Below are 21,897 nucleotides of genomic sequence, written 5' to 3'. Positions count from 1 at the left end.
GGTGGTGGTTATGCACAGGCCATCATGGGTCTATCTCTCGGGGTGCTGAAAGAAGCATAGAAGAACACTGTGGAGCACCTAGCTTTTGACAGTTTTAAACTGCCCTCAGAAACCATGGTTGAATCCTTGCACATGCTAAATCATACCAGAGCTACTTTATGATCTATGGGCATATATACAAATAGCAAAAGATTCAGTAGGCCACAGATTGCACAGAGATCATGTCCTGCTCAGTTTTCTAGGTTCCATAGTTCTACTGATCCCTTAGAAAAAGACAAAATTTCAGAGAAAGAGGGTCACCCACCTGCCCTGCATGATTACCGACTTTGAAGCAACAGGTTTGATGGGTTGCTCGAGGATTCGAATCCTCTCAAACCTTTTAATTTACAAACTGTGCCCATTAGCCCACTTCTCCCTTGGGAGACGGATCACTACAGACAAGTGGATCATACCATCCATTTTACATCACTCCCTCCCTGCCCCCTCAAGCTTTTATTGAGACAAGAAGTGAACTCTCCTTTGATTAGGAGCAATAGAGCAGGTTTTGCCTCCTCGCAAGGGATTTTAGTAAAAGTATTTCCTTGTGCCAAAGAAGGCCAGAGGGTGGAGACCGATCTCAGATCTAAGGCTTCTAAACAAGTTTGTAAAGTCTCAAAAGTTCGGGGTGGTGGCTCTGGCAGCTATAATTCCTTTTTTAGAGGAGGAGGTTTGATTTTTTTTCAGTCCTCAGCCTGCATGATGCATAATTCCATATAACAATATACCCATCACATGGGAAATTATGCTTCACTAGAGGGCAGGATAATTTTCAATACTGAGTGTTACCCTTCGGCCTTTTCATGGTCCCAAGGATGTTCTCAAGAGTCCTGGCTTTTTACCTCCAACTAGAAGCGATCCTAGTTTTCCCATATCTCAACAACTGGCTACTCAAGGGCCATTCCTACGAAGCAGTGCTATCTTCCAACCAGATGGTCCTTGGTCTGTTCCAGGAGTTGGGATCTGCAACTGAACATTAAAAAAAAAAAAAAAAAGAAAAGTCCACATTAACCCCTATATTGAAGATACAGTTTGCAGAGGCATATTTGCACTCATGGAGAGCCTGAGCCTACTCTCCATTAGATAGATTTTATCCTTATTGGGTCTGGTATGGGCAATTCAGGGGCAACCTCCAACCACAATAAGGAATAGTCTTCAGCTCCTGGGAAACATGGCAGCTTGCATCTTTGTGACCAATCCCACAAGGCCATGTCTCAGAACGACCTATTCTCCAGTCAGACACACCTTGGACAGACAGGTGATGGTGAGTCTACAAGTGAGGAACTCCTTAGATGGTGGAAGAATCAACTCCATATCTGTGCACATGTTCCCTTCTGTCACCCAGTCCCTTCAGCGACTTTAACAATAGATGCATCATAGTTGAGTTGGCAAGCCAACCTCAATATCCTCACAACTCAGATTTCCTGAGTTGTTCACCTGCACACTCTCCACATCAATCTGTTGGAGTTCTGGTGTGTCATTTTCTATCTCTCAAAAGGGGCAAATCAATCAGGATCATGATGGACAAGTATCTTGTCTGTTCTGTATTAAGCACGGAGGCATAAGACCCCCTTTCTGTGTGCCGAAGCCATGAAAATATGGAAATTGTGCATAGCTCATAAGAGCCAGATTTAAGCAGTCTACCTCCTAGGTATTCAGAACACCACAGCTGATATCCTCAGCAGATGCTTTTCACAGAATTACAAATGGGAGTTAGACACCCAATTTCTCCACAGGCACGCCCCTTAGTTTTCAGTTTAAATTGATTTTTACCAAAAAAAACCCCAGGCTTTACAAAAAGTGTGTGTTTTTTTTTCCTCCTGATTTTCACCCTACTTTTGTATCATTCAAATATATATAAAAAAACTTGTTTTATTAGGAAAATACATATATCTCATGCAATGTATTATATTAGGATAAAATGTTAGTCTGTGTGTATATGAAAAGCTGCCTGTTGAAGTAAGACTATGTATTAGTCTGGAAGTTGCACACAATAAACAAAGAGGCACGCACGTAAGCTCTGAAGGGCTTGTGCATCTGAACGTACTGATGAATCTCTTACTCACCACATACGCATTTCAAGCTGTTAGCAGATAACGGTTTAAATCTGACACACTAAAATGGGAAGAAAACAAAAATCTTTATCAGAATGTTTCAGAACACAAGTATTCAAAAATAGCAGAAAGGCATGTAGTTGAGTGTATACATTGCAAATGGTGTGGCCCAATTATTAAATATAACTATTTATAGGCTAATAGTTCCACATCTACAACAATAAATTCTTTATTCAAATGAAAAGTTTTATTTGGGAATTAGAGATCTATTATTTTCTTAAACTCAGAAGTGGCATTGTGTTTTAGTTCTGCAGCAAACCACATTCATCAAAGCATTAATCTACTGAATACTTTCCCCCGTCCTTCAGTCCTCCAAAATAAACTGATAAATTCCTGGGGAAAATTAAATAAAATAAAAACCAAAACTGAAGGGTCCTATCTGTAGCATATTCCTAAGATGGGGACTGCCAGAGGTGGATCTCTTTGTCACCCTTAAGAACAGGAAGTGTCCCCTTTTCTGGGCCACCATTCCTTGGGAGGTGTTTTTATTCTATCTTGGAATAAGGGTCTGTTCTGTGTGTTTCCATCAATGTCGCTGATACTAAGAGTGATGAACAAGACCAGATAGGACAGAGCTAGAGTTATTTGTGTAGTGCTGACCTGGCTGAGACAAGATTGGTACCCTTACCTGCTTCACCTGGATGTTCAACTGTCATTCAAATTCCTGAACATTCCTCATCTCTTATCAGAGAATGTGGGTCATATGCTTCACCCCAACCTAGTGGTTCTCTGCCTCAGGGCATGGCTCCTGGTTGGTTCATTGGTTTAGAATCCTCCTGCTCTACAGAAGTACAACAGGGGTTACTGAATAGTAGAAAGATCAACCAGCACTACTTACTTGCAGAAATGAAAGATTCTTCCATTGGTATTGTCGTCAATGCCATCCTTTCAGTCATCCTGGATTATCTGTTGGAGCTAAAGAAAGTGGGGTTATCAGTTCCATTAAGGTCCGTTTAGCTACAAATCAGCCTTTCATCCTCCAGTAGGATTCTCCATATTTGCTCATCTGGTGTTGTCTAGGTTTATTAAGGGTTTGGGGCATCTCTACCCATAGATTAGAAATCTTATCTTGACCTGGAATCTCAACCTGGTACTCAGTTACCTTATGAGACCTCTGCTTGAACCAATGGCAGCCTGTTCTTTGTTACATTTATCTATGAAGATGGCCCTTTTAGTAACCATCACATTGATCCATAGGGTTGTGGAGATTGGAGCCTTGATGGCAGATTCCTCCTTTATGGTGTTCTTTAAGGTTTAGTCTCTTTACGTCCACATCCAAAACTCGTACCTAAGGTTCTATCAGCGTTCTACCTTAATCACTCCATTCAATCTACCAATGTTTTTCCCGAAGCTAGAGAGTTCTCTATAGGAATCCTGTTTACAGATCCTGGATGTTAGAAGGGCATTGGCTGTCTATTTAACTAGGACCCAAGGAATTTAAGAAATGGCCTAGGCTCTTCATTTCTTTTGCAGATAGATCTATGGAGTCTTCGATCTCTGCTCAGAGACTATTGAGATATTCAATAGCCATGTATTATCACTTGTTATAATACTGCAGGTGATCATCTCCACCCACCAACAGGTGATAGCACATTCACCCAGATCACAGGCAACAGCTATGGCATTACTGAAGAATGTACCAATATTTGAAATATGTAGGACCTCTGTATGGGCTTCAGTATGTATGTTTTCAAAACATTACACCCTGATCTGTGCTGTCAGATCTGATGTGGCACTTGGTTTTGCAGTATTATCTTCAGCTCTGGACTCTATTACAAAGCTCTCTCCTCCATCTAGGGATATTAAGTAGAAGTCACCTGAAGTGGAGCACCCACACGGATGCTTCTCAAAGAAGAGGAACTTACTCGCGCTGTGCAATAACTGCAGTTCTTTGAGATGTGTCCCCCTTACGGGTGCGTCACTATGCACCCTCCTCCATCTCTGCTTCAGATGGTTCCTTAGGGGACATTTGTGTGAAGAAGGAACAAGCTGAAGCAGAGATGGAGGAGGGTGCATAGTGGAGCACCCATAGGGGGACACACCTCAAAGAACTACAGTTACTGCACAAAGCGAGCAATCTTTTTTTCCTCCTCCAACTGATATGTATAGCAGGGAGATTTGTACTTGTTTACATTTATAAAGTACCTACCTAGTGCTCTGACTGGTTCACAAAAAGGGCCACAGACAGGTATCAAACCCCCACAACATGTTCCTATTTAACTTCCCAAATCCTCAGACAATTATCCATCTCAAAATCATGCCTCCATCCCTGAAAACCACCTAAGCTGGGCTGCTTTGGCCCAATGGGGAATACGAATATGCACACTTTACCTGAGGGGCCAGTCTTGAATCTCTGAATGAAGACGTCATTATCGAACAGCCTCCGAAGAATTCACTTTTTCTTTAAAAATGTTGGAGAGTGTTTTGTGTGGGGAAACAACTGGAAAGAAGCTCGTTGCTACAGCTAAAAACTGGCACATCTTGAAAATCTTGATGTAGCTTTTTTAAAGGATAGTTTGTAGCATTCCACAGAATTTGACAACTAAACAGGTTGCCCGAATGTTTTGGTGTATTTGGTTTTAATTACTACATTGAGAAACTGCCAAAAAAGGAAATGAATAATGCATAAAAATACTATCAGTCTGTGCAGATCAAACTGATTACCCTTAAAGATAATGAGAAGTAATAATAAAGCATTCATATTTGTTTTGGGTCAGAGGCAGTTTATTTTAAATGTGATTTGATTTACATTTATAAGCAGCTTTCTTGACAGGAATTTTGATTCATTAAGTTGCCTTCAGTTCTAAAACAAACCTCTGTCACTTTCAAACTTAATGTACTTTGTCCCCAACAAAACATATGAAAATATAATTTAAAGCACACTTTTCACAGACACAGTACAATACATTCACTATACACAGTATAACAAAATAGTCCCATCTTTACCTGTTTAATAATACTGTCACAATGAATAGGTAAATAGAAACTGGAATTTCATTTTCATAGTTGAAAGGAATTTACATGCAATGACTTTTTATGACTGTTTAGCTGTTAAATTAACTTAACCAGCCTATAGTTTCTTGCACTAGAGCAGAGCCAAATGATACTTGCTGTCCCAATCTGCTGCCAAAACAGTTCAGAAGGTAGGAAGTAGCCAAATGAGATATTTTATACATCAACAAGTTGATTCTCATGTCTGGATCATTTAAACTGAACAGACAACACTCCATTGCCTCAAATCCTGAAGAGAAGATAATTTGTTTAAATGGGGGGTTTGCAAATGCTTCTTTAAAACCTCATTATGAGGGAGTCAATAGTTGGTTAACAGAAAATTGTCATCCTTTCGAAGTTCATTTTAAATGTTTTAGAAAAATGGAGAGGTCTGTTTCCCATTTGTCTGAACTTTCATGCAAAATACAGGGAGAGAGGAAAGTTACTACATTTCAAAACACTTAATTTGTTTTCATGGGAAATAGGTCTGAATTTTTATAGGTTTTTTTTAATCTAAGCTTCAAAGAATAGCACTTGTGAGAGAAGAATGCTCAAGGCATGATGGTACTGTAAGCAATATATGTTCATGTATGGTCCAGACAAGTTATTTTATGATGGCTCTTGTTTCAAGTCAATCTTTGACACTGGCTGCAAGAAGCACTTCATCTTCAGTAAGGCTCATGTCATATTTCAGCAAAGTGATTTGTAAAGCTAAACAGACATTTCCAATTGGAATGCAGTGATGTACAATAAGAGGCAAAAAATATACAAAGAAAATTTCAAAATATAATGAACGTGAAGGAGGGTAACTAGAAATTTCCGTAACACAAATAACATACCTCCTTAAACCAAACTTAGAATTTTTATTTGCAACCACAGGCATAAGTTAGTACTGTAGTTGCAAGAATTGGCAACGCATAAAACATTAAATCTGTTGGCAACAGAGAACTACAAAGTGCTTTAAAACTTCATCTGAGATGAAGATAGAATTGTTTCTCTCTCACACACAAATTTGCACTTAAGTATTTTGAAGTGTCTTTCTAACAGTAGATTTCAGGAGAAAATATTTAGTTGGCCTGGGATCTTGGTCCTCAAAAGCTTGATGGGCATGAACTTAATACATCATCTTGTATAAAAACAAAGTAATAATCCTAACACTAAAGGTGATTGTTTACTAGTTCAAATGGCAAGATTTTCAGCATTTCAAAAGGGAAAAAAGAATTTGCAAGATAATATAAAATACAGCAAGCACACCTTTTTATGTATGTTATTTAAGTATGAAAATATTTTTAGCATATTATGTTAAACATTCTTTCTTATTTATATTTCCAATACCTAAAGACTTGCTACACCACTGATAAACTCCATTATGTAAGGCATGTTAACCAGTTTGACAATGGTGGTATTGTTTTGGTTTTACACACACATGAACGGATGTGTTGAAAATCTTCAACCACATTACAATCTTGAAATGATGTCAGTGCCAAGCGTTCCTCTTCACGCCCCTATTTAACACTGCAGTACAACTAAATATGCAACACCCCCTAATTTTTGTTTTGGGGAAAGTGTTCTGAAGAACCTATAGCTTTTTTTTAGCACCTTATATCAAAGTAATGAAAATGGGTATGATGATTACAAGTGCAAATGTACAAAATCATTAACTCTACAAAGATACATCATTCCAAAATTACAGAAAAATTTAAAGCATGCATTTCATTTTTTTCAAGGGTTGCTGAATGCTTCCCCTGAAAAAGGTGGCTGGTTTCAAAATCAGCAACTGCTGGTGAGGATTTCTTGGCACATTTGTGACCAGCATGTTATTGCTGCATCTTCCTGATAATCTCAGCAGACACTGGGGGATGGAAATTGATTGTGTGGTGCCGCAAGCCCTGAGCTGTCTTGTAACTCTTTCCACAACGACATTTGAATGGTTTGCGTACACGGATCTGTGTTCTGTGGCCATTCTTGGCATGGTACTTTATACCGTTCACATTCTGTGGGTGAAAGAGTGAAATATTGGTTGTCATATATCGTCTAACATAATGGCTTGGCTTCCTGATATAAAAACCGGAACTGACTATTAAACTTTTTGGGACAAAATTGCATAATTATTAGTAACTGTCTCTAGGTGTTTGCTACAATACAAATATGCCCTCCCTTCTAATGCATTCAAGACATGACTAAGGGCTCGGGCCCTAGGAAGGCATCATCTGCAAACTAGGGCATACAGTTTTAATGGGTCAAACTTACCTTGTAACCTATCACTAAATGGTTAACCTTTTTAAAATATGTGGTATGACAAAAAAAGAGGAGGTTACTTACCTCTAACTGGAGGTTCTTTGGAATGTGTGGTCCCTATTTGTATTCCAAACATGAGTGCGCATGCATGCCATGCACTGGAAGTTTTCAGCAGCTGTGTCCACTGACCTGCACGCACTTCATATGTTGCCTCGTACTCCAGGCAAGGTTATAACAGGCCATGCAGGGCGATGCCCCCTTAGTCATTCTCTTACTGCTGAATCGGGCTGTCTGTCTGCAATGGAGGGGACAGTGGGCGGGTCCTGGAATACAAATAGGGACCATACAACTTGAAGAACCTCCAGTTACAGGTAAGTAACCTCCTCTTCAAGTGATGGTATATTCATTCCAAACACGGGTGAGTACCAAGCAGCATCAGCTCGAAGATGGGTGAGAGGTATAGCCATCCGCAGGATGGCATGGTCCACAGTCACATCTTCGGCTGCCCCTCTGTCGATGCCGTAGTGCAGGGATTCTCAAACGGGGTTCATGACCCCTTAGGGAGGTCGCAAGATTATTATGTGGGGGGTCATGAGCTGTTGGCTTCCATCCCCAAACCCCACTTTGCCTCCAGCATTTATAATAGTGTTAAATATAAAAGGGTTTTTAATTTATAAAGGAGGTTGCACTCAGAGGCTTGCTGTATGAAAGGGGTCACCAGTACAAAGTTTGAGAACCACTGCTGTAGTGGGTGGTGAAGGTGTGTACAGAGTGCCAAGTCGCCACTTGGCAGATGTCGTACCAGGAGACATCTGCCAGGAAGGTGGAGGTGGTTGCTTGGGCCCTTGTGGAGTGGGCTGTAATTCTACCAGTTGGTGTGGCATTGGACTGTGCGTGTGGTATTGGACTCCATGATGCAAGCAGAGATCCACTTGGATATGCGTAGTGAGGAGAAGGCTTGGCCCCTGGACCTCTCCATAATGGCAACGAAGAGACATGGAGAGGAGTGGCCCTGTCTAGGTAGAATGTGAGTGCGCAGCAGACATCCAAGGACTGCAGGTTCTTGTCTGTGGGAGTTGCGTGAGATTTAGGGTGGAAGTCCAGGAGATGGATGGATTGGTTGAGGTAGAACTCCGAGACCACTTTCAGGAGAAACTTAGGGTGAAGACGTAATGAGACCGTGTCCTTATGGAAGACCATATATCGGGTGGGGGTGGGGTGTGGGGTGTGGGGGGCGGTCAGCCATCATGGCCACCAGTTTGCTGACCCACCGAGTGGAGGTGATGGCTACAAGGAAGAAGACCTTCATGGATAAGCGTGAGACAGAGCATGTGACCAGGGACTCGAAGGGCGCTCTGGGGAGGGCAGAGAGCACAAGATTGAAGTTCCAAGGAGGGGTAGGTTTGAGGACCAGAGGGAAGCTGTTTATCAGCTCTTTCAGAAATTGGGTGGTGGTAGGGTAAGTAAACACCACGTGGCCATCCACAAATGGGAGCAAGGCACTAAGAGCCACCAGGTGGACCAGACAGCTAAGGGAGAGGCCTGAGGTCTTAAGTTCTAAGAGGTAGTCTAGGATGATGGGGAGAGAGATGTACTTGAGAGAAACGGTGGTGTTGTGCCCAGGAGGTGAAACACTTCCATTTCGTTGTGTAGCACACTAGAGTGGAAGATCATCTGCTGTGCATAAGTATGGGTGGAGCAGGCATTGTCTACATGCAATCCCCATTCAAAAACCAGGCCATCATTTGAAGCAGGTCTGGGCTGGGATGATGGACTCTGCCCAGGTCCTGGGTGAGGAGGTCTGGCAGATCGGGGAGACCGATTGGGGGTGGGAGAGAGTCTGAGTAACCAGAACTGGAAACCAGAACTATCTGGGCCAGAATAAGACTACCAGGAGGAGCGGTGGTTGCAGGCCAACTACAATGCCTGGGGTACATCAGGGCATGCTTAGATATGATGGCAGCTTGGGCCTTCCTCCTGGTGGACCATTTTGCTGCCCTGACAGCCCAAGTAATGCTCATACCTCACACACCACAGTGCGCCGCTTTCTCTGTCTCCTCAGCCATATGGTGGCCTGCACCCCATCTGATGCCACATACCCACATTCACTGTCTACAACTCTGGCCCCCTTCAGTCTGCAGGCCCCACATCAACCATCTGGACACTGACCCATGGTTGGTCTGCACCTCCCTCTCGTGGTGGACCGATGCTGCAAGGCACCCCACTTGCCACCTCCGGCCCCATGACCACCCTTACCACGGATGCCTCCCTGGCTGGTTGGGGAGTCCACCTAGATGGCTGTGCCGCACAAGGGGCTTGAACTTATTGCAAGGCACACATCACATCAATATCCTAGAGCTGTAGGCAGTCCGCTTAACCACCACACATTCCTGCCTCTTATCCACAACCAACATATTCAGCTCCTCTCCAACAACACCACTGCAGGGGCATACGACGAGGAGTGAGTGGACAGCGAGGATTTGTGATGTCGTTTTGGCAAGGGTTGTCGCCACCAAGAGCCAGTCGTCCAAGTAAGGAAACACACACAGAATACCCCAGGCATTGTAGTTGGGCTGCGACCACCGCTGTGAAGACTCATGGGGCCATGGCAATATCAAAGGGGAGAACTCTGAAGTGGTTGTCACCCACATGGAAGCAAAGGAACTTGTGGTGGACTGGATGGATATCACTATGCAAGTATGCGTTCTTCATGTTGAGGGCTGTGAACCATACCCCCTGGGGAAAGGAGGTGATGATTGATGCGAATGTCACTATATGGAACATGGCCTTTCGGATGAAGTTGTTAAGTAAGCAGTGATCGAGGATAAAGCAGAGACCTCCTCCCTTTTTTGGGATGAGAAAAGTATAGGGAGTAGAAACCCTTACCGATGAAGAGGGAAGGCACGGGTTCAATTGCACCTTTCGTTAGGAGGGTGTTTGCCTCACACTGTAGGAGGTTGTGATGAGAGAGACTTCCAGGAGGCACTGGGCGGGAAGAGGGGAAGGTAAGAAACTCGATAGAATAGCCATATCTCACAACCTCCAATATCCAATGATCCATGGTGAGCTTGCCCCAGTGGTGGGCAAATAGGGCAAGATGGGCCCCAAAGGCAGTAAGGGGGGCTGGAGGCGGTGACGATGGGGGCTTGCCAAAACTGGGCCTTAGATTGGTCCCATGGTATGGCAGAGTAGGTGACAGAGGCTGATGGTAGTGGATGCTGTGATCTGGGGTGCCATCGGGTGGGGTCCTGATACAGGGTGTACATGGGCTGGTACGGTGCATAGGGGCATGGTTGGTAGGGTGACTTCTGTTGCTTCTGTAAATTCCTGGAGATGGGAGAATCATTTGTGAGTCCTTTAGAGAGTGTAGGGACTCCTCTGTCTTTGTCAAGAACAACTTGTCCTCGTCAAAGGTGAGGTACTGGATGGTGGTGTGGATCTCCCTTGGGAAGCCGGAGGACTGCAGTCAGGCCTCCTGTTGCATCACTATGCCTGTGGCAGGGAGCGGGAGGATGTGTCTGCTGCATCCATCACTGCTTAGAGGGTAACCTTGGCCGACAAGTGACCTTCCTCAACCAGGGCTTGGAAACGCTGTTGCTTGTCCTGCAGGAGATGCTCCAAGAACGCTACTAGCTTGGCATAGTTTTAAAATCATACTTTGCTAGCAGAGCCTGGTAGTTTGATATGCAGAATTGCAGGGCTGCAGAGGAGTAAACTATGCATCCCAGGAGCTCTAGGTGCGTTGCTACCCTATCTGGAGGAGTGGAGGTGTGTGAGTGCTGCCTTGCCTGTTCCATCGCTGCGTGTGCCACCAGCAAAGTGGGGAGGAGTCAGGGGAAAAAAAATCAGTCCCTTTGGATGGCTGTGGGGGTGCAGGACACTGGTGTGTGCCAGACCGCCCATGCAGTTTGAAGGATGGGCTTTGTTTATGGGAAATGCAATGCAGGACTGTCCCCTAGGCTGGAGAATGTCTAGGAGCTGATGGTGTTGGTCCTGGACTACTTCCCATGGGATGCCCAAATTCAGGGCCATCCTCTGCAGCAGCTCCTGGTATTAGTGGTGGTCATCAGGAGGAGAGAGGGTCAGGGGAATCAGTGCTCTGTCCAGACAGGAGGCTGTTGTCGGGATCGGCTCCCTTGCTGTCTCTGCCTCCAGGTCCGAGCTGGATGGTTCTGGCGAAGGGGCCCAGATGGAAGGGTGCAAGGCATGAGAAGATGGATATGGGTGGTGGTAAGCGTCCCATGTTGGCCAGTGTGCTCAGGGGGTCTAGTCCTAGGGATACTGCAGGCCCCAAGAGTACACATACCAATGCGGCGGGGTCGGAGCATATCCTGCCTGGTGCAGTGGCCATGCCCGAGAGTCCGAACAACGCCTGGGGATCGAGGAGAATGATGGTTCCTTCGTTGAAAAGGCTTTGGAGTCCAGAGAGATCTCCAATGGTGGCAGCTGTCAATAAAGGTGGTCCCGCAACCATGGGATGTGGTCTCCAGCCCAGGAAGAGAAGTGCATCCGTTGGTGGTCGTGGTGGTGGGGGGGCTGCGAAGCCAAAAGCAGCGGCAAGGGGAGGATATGGCAGGTGAAGTGCACTGTGGGGAGCAAGCGTTTGGCTCATCCAGCTGTCCATGGCACATCTCGCTGACTGGTGAAGCAGGGGTGTGTATGTGGTGCAGAGCATGAGAACTCATGTTGCGGTGGAGATGCACAGCATGGAGGGCTGTCTTGTGGTATGGTTAGTGTGGCAGCCAACGCTACCTATGTTGCCTCCTTTTTAGCTTTACCCTGTGCATGGGAAGGCTTAGGAGGTGGCAGGTGCAGTCCACATGCAACGTCTTGCCCGATCTGGCAAAGCTTGTAACAGAGACTTGCTGCAATGGCTGAGAGCACTTGCAACTCTCCTGCTTGACCTTGTCAGATCTGGGCGGTGGGTAGGATGCTCACCACTGGTGAAGGGTGGTGCACTGCTGGTTCTGCCAGTCCAGGATTGGACTCCACAAGGGGCCGGAGAGCTTTTTCCATAAGGAACTTCCTGAATCGCAGGAGACGAGACTCATGGGTCTGCAGGGGAAAAGACTTACAGATGTCGCAATGTGTGGCAATGAGCTTCTCCTAGGTAGTATAAGCAACGGCAGTGCTCATTTCTCATGGAAAACGAATTGAGGGCATGAGGCACAGTTCTTAAATCCCAGAATGCAGAGCATAGTCCCCCGACAAAGTTGGGGCAGCCCCCGAGCGGGGCAAGTAACCTACACTAACTAACTATAGACTATACACAACTAAGAAGAAAAAACAAACTAGCTAACTAAATACAACGGCCAGTTCTTGTAGAGATTATGAGCAAGCGGAAGAGAAGATTCTGACTCCAACCACACAGCGCTATGAGGAAACTGAGGAGGCATCGCCCCGCATGGCCTCAAAACCTTCCTGGAGCACGAGGCAACATACGGCGTGTGTACAGGTCAACAGGCTGCTGCTGAAAACTTCCGGCGCATGGTGCACCTACGTTTGGAATACATATAGGGTCCCTCACTTGAAGGAAAATAGATGTTCTTTACTTCCTGACACTTTGAATAGGGATTTTCCAATGGTCCATTCATGCTATTGGAAAAACACCAGTAAGTTAACTTAGGGCTTGTCTTACCAACAGTTCACGGCAAGCTGGGGTGTAAATCTGCCTTACGCTAGCTTGTAGCCTACCACCTGCCTGTGTGGGCCCTGCTGCCACGCATGAAAAATTCTGTGGTGCGCTTTATTCTCCTGTTTCAAAGCAGGGTGAGTCAAAACACAGGGAAACTTTTAGTGTGTAGCAGTAGGTTCCATGTGGACATTTAGCGTGCAATGAGCTGGGGGGTAAGTCTATGTTGTGCTAGCCTTCCATGCGCTACGTAGCTTTAGACAAGCTCTAAGGAACATATTCAAGCAAAAAAGAGCGAGCACAGTAGTATTCAGCTACACTCCTTCAAAAGGCTCAAAGCAGCTATCACCATTTGCCCTATTTTTATTTTAAGATTTTTAATTTTTTTCATGAGGCAGCAAGAAAGCTTGATTGCCTTACATCAGTGGTTCTCAACCCATTGTCCAATCAGCACACAACTGCAGCCCATGTGACATCCTCAGGCCCATACAGATTGTGTGTGTGTGTGTGTGCGCGCGTGGATTCGGCCCACATAACACATAGAAAGCTGCATATGCTGCCCACTATGGTAAATAGAACCACTGCCGTACATGTATTGTACCTAGAGAATTAAGTACACAGGAAACAGTCACCTTTAGGTTGGACTTTCACATGATTCCACAAACCTCCCCATTTCTCTAAGCCCCCAACCCTTAAAACACACTTGAAAAATAAATAACCATGTTTGTGGATATTTACCACTGAAACCACAGTTCTCTAGCTGTCTTAGAGAAGAACTACTATGCTTAGAATTGCTACCATCACAGTTCCTGCATAGTTTGCCTTTAAGGGAAGATGTCAACTTTGCCTGAGAAAATCCTTAAGTATCTTTTAGTTACACTTGCAGGATCAGGAAGCTGGTAGCTCAAGAGCCTTGTACTAAGACTGGTTGAAAGCCTCTGTTGCTTTCCTAATGTGGTAATAATATCTTACATTCTTCTTGCAGATTCTGAGACCGGCCGTGGTGGTCTATCTAAGCTGTGACATTTTATATATCTGCCTTTAGTGGGTTGGATGATTAATTAAGGACTCATCTAATTGAGGCATGCTCTCTCTCTTTCTCTCAAGGCTTGTTTACATGGCATAGGAAAGTTCATTAGAAGTGTGTGACTTGTAGAGTGCATTAAATGCCCCATGTGGACCCTGCTGCCACTAACTGAAAGATAGCTAGTTCGTATTAATATTGAAGTAGGTGCCTTTTACATAACACCCGCAGAGTCTTCATAGGGCAGTCAGAGCACTCTATAAATCACACTCCTCTAATGCACTTTACTGAGCCATGTAGACAAGCCCCAAGTATATTATCTGCTTCCTCTTCTAGGGTCTGGGCCTTTGAATAAACTAGGAGAGTCTGAGATTGATTTCATTATAGCAGCTGTGAACTGTCCAGTGGATGGTGTTTTTCTTGTTCTTCCAGAGGAAAGGTTTATGGACATTCAAAGAGCAATTACTATGACAAGGCCGCAGCCCTAGAACTCAACTCCTTTCTGAAGCTTGTAGATTTGATTGGCTGCACTTAGTATTATGTTTACTAAACTAAGAGGATGAGAACTCGGTAGTAATATGCACTAATTACTACCCTGAACGTAAGGGCATAGTCAGCCAGGCTTAGATTCAGGAATTTTTACTATGCTGAACACTGCCTTCTAATAGTTATAAGGGACAAGAAGGGTTTTGTTAAGATGGGAATATGAGCTATGCCTACCCAGAGCTCATGCTGTGTGGAAGTTCAGAAAATCAAGCCCTCTGATTACGACTTTCATTCTACAGCTGCTGCTGGACAATTCACTAACAAAGCTTCATTAAAGAGTTGTGGTTCCTTTGTACTCTTACAGAACATGAAAGTTGGTAGCCAAAAACTGAAACCTCAGAAGCAGGAAATAACAAAACAAAAACATCAGAAAACCAGGAAATGCACGTAAGGTAATACCTCCCACAGCACATGTCCTTCTAAAGTCTGATTCCAAACAATCAATGATGTATCTATTCTAAACTGGGATATGTTGTATTCTATGCTCCTGAGTAACAAATCTTTGTTCCCAATCCTGTGCTGATCTTCCCTGACACAATTTCAAGCAATTCATATCAGTAGAAATATTACACAACTTTCAACCTTTACTAGAGAATCAGTGATCAGTGGAGCCCGCATTAAGGAGAGAGAGAGAGAGAGAGGGAAAAAAAAGGTAAGTGGGCTGTAGAGGAGACTACATTACAATGCCCCATCTCACCTTACGCTACATGGAAAGTTTCTCCTGACCTATTTCACACAGAACTGTGCCTCTTCAGCTATATATATTTTTTGTTTTGTTAAAGCAACTGTCTCCAACTCAGTATAAAATGAAGCCTATGAACTATTTGTGCTTGAAAATGTGATGGAGCTTGAGAACAAAGTATCGGGGATGAAATGCTAATCTTCAGCTATAGGGTGTGGGGGTGGGGTGGGGCAATGGAGGACTGACCCAACAACCTAAGTTTATCTTTAGAAACTTTTGAAAAGTTTGCCCAGAGTAATGTGCAAGAAGTTTTCCCTTTTTTATAACTTCAACTCAAGAGATAGTCATTTGACAATTATACTAGAAGTAAAATGTACGGTTAATGGTGGCATCTGTGCAGTAAAAGCTACAGAGCATAAATACCCTCAGTTTGCATGGCAATAACATGATCATTTATGGCAAATGTTTCACTTCGGGTTTACTTGAAACTTTGTTATTGGATTCTTTAATGAGTTATTCTGAAACACTTCATGTGCAGAAATCAGATACACACACCTCGACGGATGAAAAAGACAGCACAGCCTTTTTCCAGGCAGAAGGTGCTAGGAAATTCCATCTTGGCTTGTGTTTTAAGATTAATTGGGTTAGAGAAGGGTTTGAAAAAATAGCAAAATGTTCAGGCTATGAGAAACCAATGCAACATGAAACTTGATCTACATCTCTCCATAAAAGCACTGAAAGAAAACTTTTGTTGGAACTTCAAGTCAACTCTTCCTAATTTTTTCCACTGCTCTAATATAAACACCTTGTTGTGTGTCTTGGGTTAAATTTTTGAGGTATAGAGAACAACGCTGCCAGACCCATCTGTCACTTTTATTGCTCTAGATACTTAGATTAATGATGAGACACGCAGTTGAGGAAAAAGGCTGCAGCATAGAAAGACATTCAGAAATCTTAAACTAGAAGAAAGAACAATGAAACTAGGACCAGAACAGGAGGAGATACCAAAGAGTTCTAGTAATGGTATTGGTGCATTTGTGTGGCTACAGTGGCATTGGTTTGGCAGGACCATATGCCCTAGGATGCTACCACTAGCTAAGGCATTAAAGTTTGGGATCACGTACGGGAATAGTACAAATGTGCAAGGACACGAGACAGGGACATGAATGTAGTTGTTTTGGGGTTTCATTTTATTCTGTTTAGTGCTTGGACACTCACTTTAATTTGTGCACAGTCTGTGGTGTTTACCTTACACACAGTGAGGTTATTAATGCAGGAGTTGCTTGCACCTGACCAAACGTAGCTGCTTTTAGGTGCCATCTTTAGTTGAGTAGGGCAAGAAAACTGCCCCATGGACAAGCCTCTTTCTCCCAGGTACTGGGCTTGCTTCTGTTGCACAATCCTCATCCACTCCAGCTCACTTCCTCTCACAAACTCCATAAGCCACAGGCCTGCTTCCTCCTCTCACTCTTCCATCTACCCCACCAGACTTGTTCTTTCTCCATGCCCCCTTTCACTCACTGCTTGTTATCTCATGCCTGCCCAGCCACTCCCATGCCCCTTTGCCCTTAAATCAACTCCCACTTATGTCTCTGTCTTGGATCCCCCAAGGCTCACCCTTAGGAGGCTTTGGGGAGGGGGATACGGGAAGGAGAGAGGAGGCCCAGCAGCCATTCCCCCATCCTCTTCTGGGGAGGCTGGTATCTTTGCATTCTTTGAGGGTGCTGGAAGGGGACACCATCCCTTCCAATCCATTTGGGCAGTTGCCAGCATTTTCAAGAGAAAGACCACTGGGCTTCCCAGCCTCAGGGAGCCCAGGCCCATCAGGCTCACTGAGCCCTTCCCATCCCCTTTTATAGACAGGGCCCAAGGAAATAATGCTCCTTAGAGGGATGGGTTTCTTTGTAATAGGGGATCTCCACGAGCAGGGAAAGCCCAGTTGGTGAAGGATTTCTTCACCACTCAGGGGAAGGATTTCTTAGCTGGGAAAGATCCAAAACAAATTAATTACAGATCCTACCAGCAGAAGAGACATCCTGCCTATTACGGAGTGATCTGCCCTGCCCCAAACTCCCTGCTCATTCCACCTCTCCATAGGCTCTCGCTTTCCCAACTCTATGCTGCCTCTGTGAACTCCAATGCCACCCATTCAACACAGACCATATCCTCCCCCTTCCTGCTACCACAGGCTCCCCTGCACTCTTGATTGCCAAACATTTGCTGTTCTCCAGTTTCCCCCTACCCAACAACCCTCTAACTAAATCCCTATCTGCAAAACTGTGCTGCACACTACACCATCTCCACTAAATACCCTACATAGCCCACCAGACACTGCTGCCCCCAGTCTTTCCAAGCCCCCATTCACAACCGGCAGTCCCCACTAGTCTTGTTTTCCCCATGCTTATAGCCATCACTACATGTTTTCTTGACTACTGATTTTGGCTGCCCTCTGCTTCCCTGTGCCTCTGCCCAATCATACCCTGAACTTTTACACATTCTAAAAAAACCAGGAAACCGCTGCCTTCAAAAAATGTAGCTGAAGTTGCTCAAGTGCATTTCCTAACAACACAGTCACCAAAAACCTTAGAAATCACCAGTTAAGGCAATGTTCACATTTAGACCAACCTCAACTCCTGAACTTTCCATTCAGCCATCACAGTAAAGCAGATGCACTCAGATCTGTAACTTCCACATCCAATTCCCTTTCTGGGATGATGTACGCTCTCTAAATATATGTGCACTGGAGAAACTCAATGATATGTTATTTGTACATGGAAAAACTATGAGCTTGGAGTTGAACTGTGCCTTGTGCAGAGGAACTGGATGTGTGCATTGTGGGTGGCTACATGTTGGAAGTGAAAGGGAATTTGTTGTGTCAATGAGTGTATCTGTTTGGTTGTAATATCTGAATGGTGAGATACGTGAATTGAGTTTGGTCTGGATGCATATGATGCCCTAACTCAGTGGCGGGCAAACTTTTTGGCCTGAGGGCCACATTGGGTTTCGTAAATTGTATGGAGGGCCGGTTAGGGGAGGAGGTTGTGGCCTGGCCCCCACCTCCTATCTGCCCCCCAGGACTCCTGCCCCATCCAATCCCCCCGGGACCCCTGCCCCATCCACAGACCCCTGCTCCCTGACTGCCCCTGGGACTCCTGCCCCATCCAGCCACTCCTTTTCCTTGTCCCCTGACTGCCCCTGGAACCCCTGCCCCTGACTGCCCCCTGCCGCCCCATCCAACTCCCCCTCCTTCCTGACTGCCCCCTGGAACCCCTGCCCCCATTCAACCCCGTTTCCTCCCCCCCAACCAGCATCCACATCCCCGCCCCCCTGACCACCACCCGGAACTCCCCATCCCTCAATCCAACCCTCCCTGCCCCGTTACCGCACTGCCCGGAGCACCAGTGGCTGGTGGTGCTACAGCTGCACCGCCTGGCTGGAGCTGGGTCATGCTACCGCTGCTGCCGCCACCATGCAGCACAGAGTGCTCTGTGCTGCGCGGTGGTGTGACTGGCTCCAGCCGGGCGGTGTGGCTTCCTGTCCTGCTGCTCTGGGTGGCGCGGCTGTAGCACTGCCAACCACTGGTGCTCCAGGCAGCACGGTAAGGGGACAGGGAGCAGGGGGAGTTGGACAGAGGAGTTCAGGGTGGTGGCCAGGGGGTGGGGGTGTGGCTAGGGCTTGGGGCGGTCAAAGGGCAGGGAACAGGGGGGTTGAATGGGGGCAGGGGTCTGGGGGAGCAGTCAGGAAGGAGAGAGGGGGTTGAATGGGGTGGCAGGGAGTCCGGGGGGTGGCAGGGGACAGGGAACAGGGGGGGTTGGATGGGGCGGCAGGGGGTCCGGGGGCTGTCAGGGGACAGGGAACAGGGGGGGTTGGATGGGGCGGCAGGGGGTCCGGGGACTGTCAGGGGACAGGGAACGGGGGGGTTGGATGGGGCAGCAGTTCCGGGGGGTGGGGGGGGCGCCAAGGGGCGAGGCCGGGCTGCGCCTGGCTGTTTGGGGAGGCACAGCCTCCCCTAACCAGCCCTCCATACAATTTTGGAAACCTGATGCGGCCCTCATGCCAAAAAGTTTGCCCACCCCTGCTCTAGAGCCTCTAGAAGTCAATGAGTTACACAAAAGCTTATGTCTTTTACCAACAGAATTTTCTCTGATAAAAGATATTACCTCACCTACCTCTCACTAATGAGTTACTTAGATGCTTTTGAAAATCCTTCCAAATATAGACTTAGAACCTTTTAAGGAAGCTTAGGGTCATATTTTAGAAAAAATTGACAATTGTAATAGAAGAAAAATCTAAGGCAGATTATAGTAAATAGAGGCTAGAGTAACAATATTATTGTTAAGTATCAGTCCGTGTTAGTCTGAATCTGTAAAAAGCAACAGAGGGTCCTGTGGCACCTTTAAGACTAACAGAAGTATTGGGAGCATAAGCTTTCGTGGGTAAGAACCTCACTTCTTCAGATGCAAGAAGTGAGGTTCTTACCCACGAAAACTTATGCTCCCAATACTTCTGTTAGTCTTAAAGGTGCCACAGGACCCTCTGTTAATATTATTGTTATAATTTATTGGTAGACAATTTTATATCTTTAAAAAAAAATAAGACTGAAAAACAGCAATTAAATGTTTGTGACTCACTTCTACTGTGATGCCTACGGGAAACTGTCACCAGATAACAGCTAGGCAGATGGCCAATAGGGACTTCTGATATTTATCTGGCCCTTGTAAAAACAAGTTCTTATTACAGTTTCCATCATCCTCCCTCCCCCATTCCGTCAGAATATTTTTACACTCACTGCTGAATCCTGTCTTAATTACATTAATTACTCGTTGGTGCAGAGCCAGTCTTTTACTGTTGTACCATGCCAGGCAGAATGGAGGCCAGACCCTGACTGGGACCTCCAGGCACTCTCACAATACAAATAATAATAAATCATCATCATCATCATCATCATATAAAAACACATAATCTAAATGCTGGACAAAAGGAAGCTGTGTTCATTCATCCGCCCTCCCCCACCCAGAAGTAATTTCGACCTTTTCAGATGTCAGGTGATTCTGATAATTACTGTATGTGTGCATCAATATTCCTGTTTGTAGCCATGGTCCTGTTTTACAGCCATCAATGTTATTACCCAGCACCCAGCAGGAAGTTCCAGTGCATGATCCTTTGATATCAGGACTCCTACCTAAACTCAGCAAATATTTCTTCTGAGTGGGGCTTAAACAGACGGAAGATCAAGAGGAAACATGACATGCAGTTGACACAAAACAAAGGGAAGAGGAAACAAAGATAAACACAGAAAATAAATTAGACTAAGAGGAGAAATGAGGAAACAGAAGCAACTAACTGGAAGTGAGACAGCTAAAGGAAATGTCCTTACCCATCTGGGCTTAACAGGGATACGTATTTTCCCAAAACTATGGTACTTTTTATTTGCTGCTTTCTCGGTTTGTCAGCCTCTCTATGGGTCATTAATTTGTTCCCTGTCTGACTGTTCTACCATTAATGGTGCACAAGACATCCCGTAGACAGTCCTCATGCATTTGAGATGAAGGCAGCGAGATAGCAGAAGCAGGCAGGAACAGCTTGCTTATTTGGCAGTAAAAAGACAGAGGAGCTGGCAGTCAAACAGAGAACAGACAGGATATAGCAAATTACAGGGTTCTTCTTCTAGCTTTTTCCACTAAATAAATGTTTTCCGCAATGCACAGATGCCCTCTTGGGAAAGTAACTCCTAACAACTGCCATGGCTTGTTTGCTTCCTGAGCTAAGCATTTACCTTTTATTCTACACTCTTCCCCTTACATACCTTCTGCCATAAAGAAAATGTGATAATCTTGCATAATGTGACCACATCTACTCATTGACACTTCCAAATAGCCCCAAAATATATTTCCCCCCCATCACCCCAAGAGGTTATGCTGAGATTTTCCTGAAAAGTAGAACAATTATTATGTAATTCACAATTCAAACTAATCTCCATATAGAGGACTAACACATTGCTATAGAAAGTGTACACACTTTTGCACAGTATTTCCACTTGTGACTGATCTCCACGTACATGCACATACATTTTGTGACAAGTATTACTGAGTTAAAGGGGCTGTAAGTGATTCAGAATAGCTGCAGAATCAATAAAAGGCACACATTTTCAACTACTGCACATTTTTATGCACAGTATATTTGCTATTGTCAGGATTTATAGACCTTCAAATGTTACTAGTCTTCCTGCATTTTCTCTCTTTCATATTTCAGTTTTGTATTCCATTTTAGGACTTTACTATGCAGTTGTTAAAAAAGCCTTATCTTCAGTGGCAGTTTTGCTGGTGTATACACTGTAGGTTGGGGTCCTTTGAGCCTGTTGGATTTTAAAACATTCTCTAATGCTTCATGGAGAACTTCGAAAAACATTTACTTGAGAGAGAGAATCCAGTCACATATCCCCACATTTTTATTGCTTAGGGACGTTTGCATAAAAATGAATCCATCTGCTCCTGCTCTAATTCATGTGAAATAATATTGCTTTGCCTATAATATCAGAGAGATATGCATGCTAGACAACTGTGATGTCGCAAGGAGAACATAAGCAGAAGCTGATTAACAGACTTTTATGCAAAGGTTCCTCATAAGATACAAC

General features: G+C 44.9%; 1 protein-coding gene across 1 annotated transcript in view; it reads right to left on the bottom strand.

The window, feature by feature from the left end:
- Positions 1-4,852: 4,852 nt before the first annotated feature.
- JAZF1 (JAZF zinc finger 1) overlaps positions 4,853-21,897 on the bottom strand; it is a 269,372-nt gene continuing 252,327 nt past the window's right edge. Inside the window, exon 5 of the mRNA XM_054018230.1 lies at positions 4,853-7,135. Within this exon, the coding sequence (XP_053874205.1) occupies positions 6,959-7,135 (177 nt within the window). The 3' untranslated portion in view covers positions 4,853-6,958. The remainder of the gene's footprint in view (positions 7,136-21,897) is intronic.

This window comes from Malaclemys terrapin, chromosome 2 (genome assembly GCF_027887155.1).
Source record: "Malaclemys terrapin pileata isolate rMalTer1 chromosome 2, rMalTer1.hap1, whole genome shotgun sequence".
NCBI classification, from domain to species: domain Eukaryota; kingdom Metazoa; phylum Chordata; order Testudines; family Emydidae; genus Malaclemys; species Malaclemys terrapin.
Note: the sequence above shows the minus strand (reverse complement) of the source record. Positions and strands in the feature narration are given on the sequence as shown.